General features: G+C 39.1%; 1 protein-coding gene across 1 annotated transcript; it reads right to left on the bottom strand.

The window, feature by feature from the left end:
• Positions 1 to 656: 656 nt before the first annotated feature.
• On the bottom strand, positions 657 to 4,076 carry LOC122546761 (centrosomal AT-AC splicing factor-like; the record flags this gene model as incomplete). Its single annotated transcript, XM_043685398.1, has 4 exons — positions 657 to 1,124; positions 2,475 to 2,541; positions 3,565 to 3,663; positions 3,877 to 4,076. Coding segments are annotated over 4 exons (531 nt in total), but the record flags the coding sequence as incomplete, so codon positions are not given.
• Between the last annotated feature and the right edge of the window lie 482 nt (positions 4,077 to 4,558).

Genomic DNA, 4,558 nt, shown 5'->3' with positions numbered 1-4,558 from the left:
GAATACATTGGGAGGTTGTGCTGAAGCTGATTAGAGCTGAATCAAGCCCAATCCTAGCTTTACGTATCATTCACTTTGACATTTAGGTGGTTTTGGGGGCACAGGGAGTGCACAGAAGGGCAATGGGAAAAATCACTGGATTGTGCTTGATGGAAAGATTCTAGTTTTCTGACTGTCCCCTCCAATACAAGTTCACTTGAAACCAATTGAAACCACCCTACACAGAAACAAAAAAAACTGCAGATGCTGGAATCCAAAGTAGACAAACAGGAGGAGGCAGAGAACCTCTACCAGCCTCCTGTTTGTAACTACCCTCCTGTTACCCTCACTGAAATTAGCTACAAACAGCACATTTATTTTATTCATTCACAGGATGGGAGCATCATTAAGCCAGTATTTATAATCCATCCTTAAATGCTCAGAGGGCAGTTAAGAGTCAACCACCTTGTTGAGGTCTGGAGTCATGTGGAGTCCAGGCAAAGACAGCAATTTCCTTCTATAAAGGACATTGGTAAACCAGATGGGCTTTTCCCAACAATATACAATGCATTCATGGTCATCATTAGATTGATTTGGAGACGCCAGTGTTGGACTGAGGTGTACAAAGTTAAAAATCACACACCAGGTTATAGTCCAACATGTTTATTTGGAAGCACTAGCTTTCAGAGTGCTGCTCCTTCATCAGGTGGTTGTGCTTCCAAGTAAACGTGTTGGACTATAACCTGGTGTTGTGTGATTTTTAACATCATTAGATTGTTAACTCATGATTTTTATTGCACTCAAATTCCACTATCTGCCATGCCAAGGTTTCAACCTGGGTCAGAACATTACCTGAGTATCTGGGATTAACAGTCCATCAATAATACCACTAGACCATCGCCCTCCTTTCAGGAATCAAAAATTTGAGGCTCTCTTATGACTTAGCCATGCATAGCCTTAAACAAACTGTCAAGAAAGCATCACTTAAAATGTTCAGGATTGTTATGTAATATACAGATCAGTACGTGTAAAATACAACAGTTGCCATGGATACTGTTCAGGCTCATCCAGGTAAAACCAACCTCAAAGGCAGCCTGCACTACTTCTTGTCTTCTCTGTTCCACTTCTCGAATATATTCTGCTTCCTGTTAGAGAATCCAAATAAATTAAGAATAATCAATCATTATTGGAGTGAAGTAATTAAGGTACACAACTGAATCAGGAAAGAAAAACAAGCCTGCCTTTGCAGACTCTATATATTATTCATAACAAGTATACTAGTGGATTGTATTAAATACTGCTACAGTATTTGAATGCCACTACAAGCACTGAAGAAAATGGGAACATTGAAATTCTACAAACGTTAATGTATCAATATGATTTTGATGGATCTTAATTATCAGAGACATCAATTTTTAATGAATCAACAAAGATGGTGCTTGAAAAAGCCTAGAAGGGCATGGGTTTCCTGATCAGCATTATTCTCATATGAACCAATGTTAATAAATACAGAGAACGTTTTTACAACGTTAATTCATAATGGTCACTGTGGTTTTATTTGAGTAATACTTTTTCTTCATAAAATTATACATCATCTATAATTTTGACAATAAAAAAATGCTAAATTCAACAAGTTTACAGTATGAGAGAAACTGAGGACTGCAGATGCTGGAGAGTCAGAGTTGAAAAGTGTGGAACGGAAAAGCACAGCAGGTCACAGCATCCGAGGAGCAGGAGAGTCGATGTTTCAGGCATAAGCCCTTCATCAGGAATGTGGATCATTCCAATTGTTTAAATAGTTGAGAAAGGCTTTGTTAGAGCTATTACAACAAGCAAACTCCTTTTATTAATAATCTGAAATTTTATTCTATCCAGATTCTCTCCTATTTTGTCTCTCCCCATCCATGCATCTCCTATGGCAGACATCAACCTATTTAGTCTTGTAGATGTTGCATTGACATGCCCAATAAAGTTACTGCCAATCTTGCCATTCCTCATTTTGGGGAAACCTTAGGATTCTGCTTGAGAATCCTTGCTACACTATTGTACAAGATGAGAAATATTATAAAGAGACATGTAGCACCCTTCACAACCCCAGGATCATCTAAAGTACTTTTCAGTTAATGAAGCAATTCTGAAGTGTCATCAGAGTATGAAGTGGCGCAATAAATTTGAAAGCTTCCACAGAACAAGGTAATAAAGGAAGATTTGTCCTTTTCTTTGAAAGAGTACCATGGGACCTTTTACATCCAATCAAGGTTTTACTTTTGGGTGGTTGCTTTGTTTAACACCTTATCTCAAAACCAACACCTTTGACCGAGTAGCAGACTTATACTCCTGCACTATGAACACATTCTACCCAGACACTCAAGTCTTTCGATCAGATTTGAACATTCAATCTATTGACCCAAAGGCAAGAATGCTACACAGGGCTAAATCTTAATAATAATACTACATAGAATGTCAACAAGTTAAACAGCTTTTACCTAACATACCTGTTTAATATATTCATCTTCCTTCTCTTCATAGCCTTCCACTGCCTTTGCAACAGCTGTTTTGAACCTTAACAAAACAAACAGAATTCTGAAAACCTGGGGAAAAATACACTTGGTGTATGTTTCTTTCATAATCGGTGAGCAAGTCCCCAGTTAGAATCCCAGGTTGGCAGTTTGCTCTTTAACTGCTGTAAAAAGTTTGGTGCAATCAGTGTCTCTGATACATAGTCAACACCACCATATGGGGGCAAAAAACATAGGAAACAGTTGCCAACTCAAGCAGCAAGCGTGAATTTGCTGCAGCAGTTCAAAAGAGTTGGAAGACCTTCTGCTGTACATAAGTTATCCTGGCAGTTATGTAGTTAACTTAGTGCTACAATGCAAGCCTGGAATCATATTACAGGGCTCCAGTAACAGATGATGTAGTGCATTGTGATAAGCTAGTTAAATCACTGATAGATGAGCTAATGCTGAAGACAATGGTGTTGTAATGATAGGTTAAGTGTAATGTAGGGAACCAATGCCACAGACGACGATTACTTTAGAAAGTCAAAGCAAGCCAGCATGATTGGTTATGCTAATGTTATCCAATAAGCGTGGGAACAACAACTGTATAACAACTGCAGAAGGAGAGATTGTGGGCAGTCAGGGAAGACATTTTGCTGGCTGCCACAGCTTTGATTTTGCAAAATTAAAGTTTAACTTCGTGAAGAATTTTCTGTGACTCCTGGTAATTTTTTTTTAATAGAACTTGAAGTGATTCTTCCACAACAGCCTGATGCCAATACTACTGCCTATACAGTTGGTTTACGTCCATTGATAATCTTGTGAAATTTGTTTGATCAGAGTTAGGAAGTGGAATTTCCTGGGATTCCTTCAAATTAATTTTCTTCCCAAATAAAAATCCCTTTCTATCCGTCATCCAGGGGATTACATGGAGATGTGTCGTGAACATTAAAGACCATGATGCTTGGCTGTGGTATGTTTGTTAGACTAGTTGGTCACTCCCTGCCTGTCGCTTTCATATCTGTTTATCATCATTGTGAAACAGTGTGCTGAACGTGTGACTTGCGTGAAATTCACCACTTACTTCTCATAAGCCTCATCAGACAGAATAAACTTGTCTTTCAACTTGACGTCTGCTTTGTTTTCCCACCAAAATTTGTTGGTTTGCTTCAAGTGTTCTGAGCTATAAAAAGAAAAGTCAAAAAGTTAGTGTTTGAACAACTAACATATCAGTTGAGCAACTAGTGCTTTTGACTTTATTGCAAATCATGACTTTTGCAGCATTATCATTCCATGTTTATCAGTAGTGACCACTGGAATATTTCAATACTGCAGGAAATTCTTTATTCTATAATGGGATAGACGAGGTAAGAGGGATTTTCCTCTGATGCAGTACCTTACAAAGTGCTCCAGAAGCCCACCATACAGCACAGCAAGGCTCCCATTTGTGATGTGTTTCTTCACCTCCCTCTTGCAGCAGTAGCACCAGAAGTTCTGATCATGCTCAGTGAAGTCATATTTCTCCACTTGCACTGCTTTGAGAGACCGCTGGGCATCTTCAACCTGTGGGTTAACAGCAGCCACCTTTAGAGGAACCTTCAATTATTGGTGAGATGCATTATGTTATGCTCATGGAATACAGGGAGAACAAGCCATTTGGATACAGAACTGGCTCAAAGGTAGAAGACAGAGGGTGGTGGTGGAGGGTTGTTTTTAGACTGGAGGCCTGTGACCAGTAAAGTGCCACAAGAATCGGTGTTGGGTCCACTACTTTTTATCATTTATATAAATGATTTGGATGTGAGCATAAGAGATATAGTTAGTAAATTTGCAGATGACACCAAAATTGGAGATGTAGTGGACAGCGAAGAAGGTCACCTCAGATTATAACAGGATCTTGATCAGCTGGGTCAATGGGCTGAGAAGTGGCAGATGGAGTTTAATTCAGATAAATGTGAGGTGCTGCATTTTGGGAAAGCAAATCTTGGCAGTACTTATGCACTTAATGGTAAAGTCCTGGGGAGTGTTGCTGAATAAAAAGACCTTGGAGTGCAGGTTCATAGCTCCTTGGAAGTGGA

Source organism: Chiloscyllium plagiosum, unplaced genomic scaffold (assembly GCF_004010195.1).
Source record: "Chiloscyllium plagiosum isolate BGI_BamShark_2017 unplaced genomic scaffold, ASM401019v2 scaf_1841, whole genome shotgun sequence".
NCBI classification, from domain to species: Eukaryota; Metazoa; Chordata; class Chondrichthyes; order Orectolobiformes; family Hemiscylliidae; genus Chiloscyllium; species Chiloscyllium plagiosum.
The sequence above is the reverse complement of the archived record's forward strand: the minus strand, read 5'-3'. Positions and strand labels throughout refer to the sequence as shown.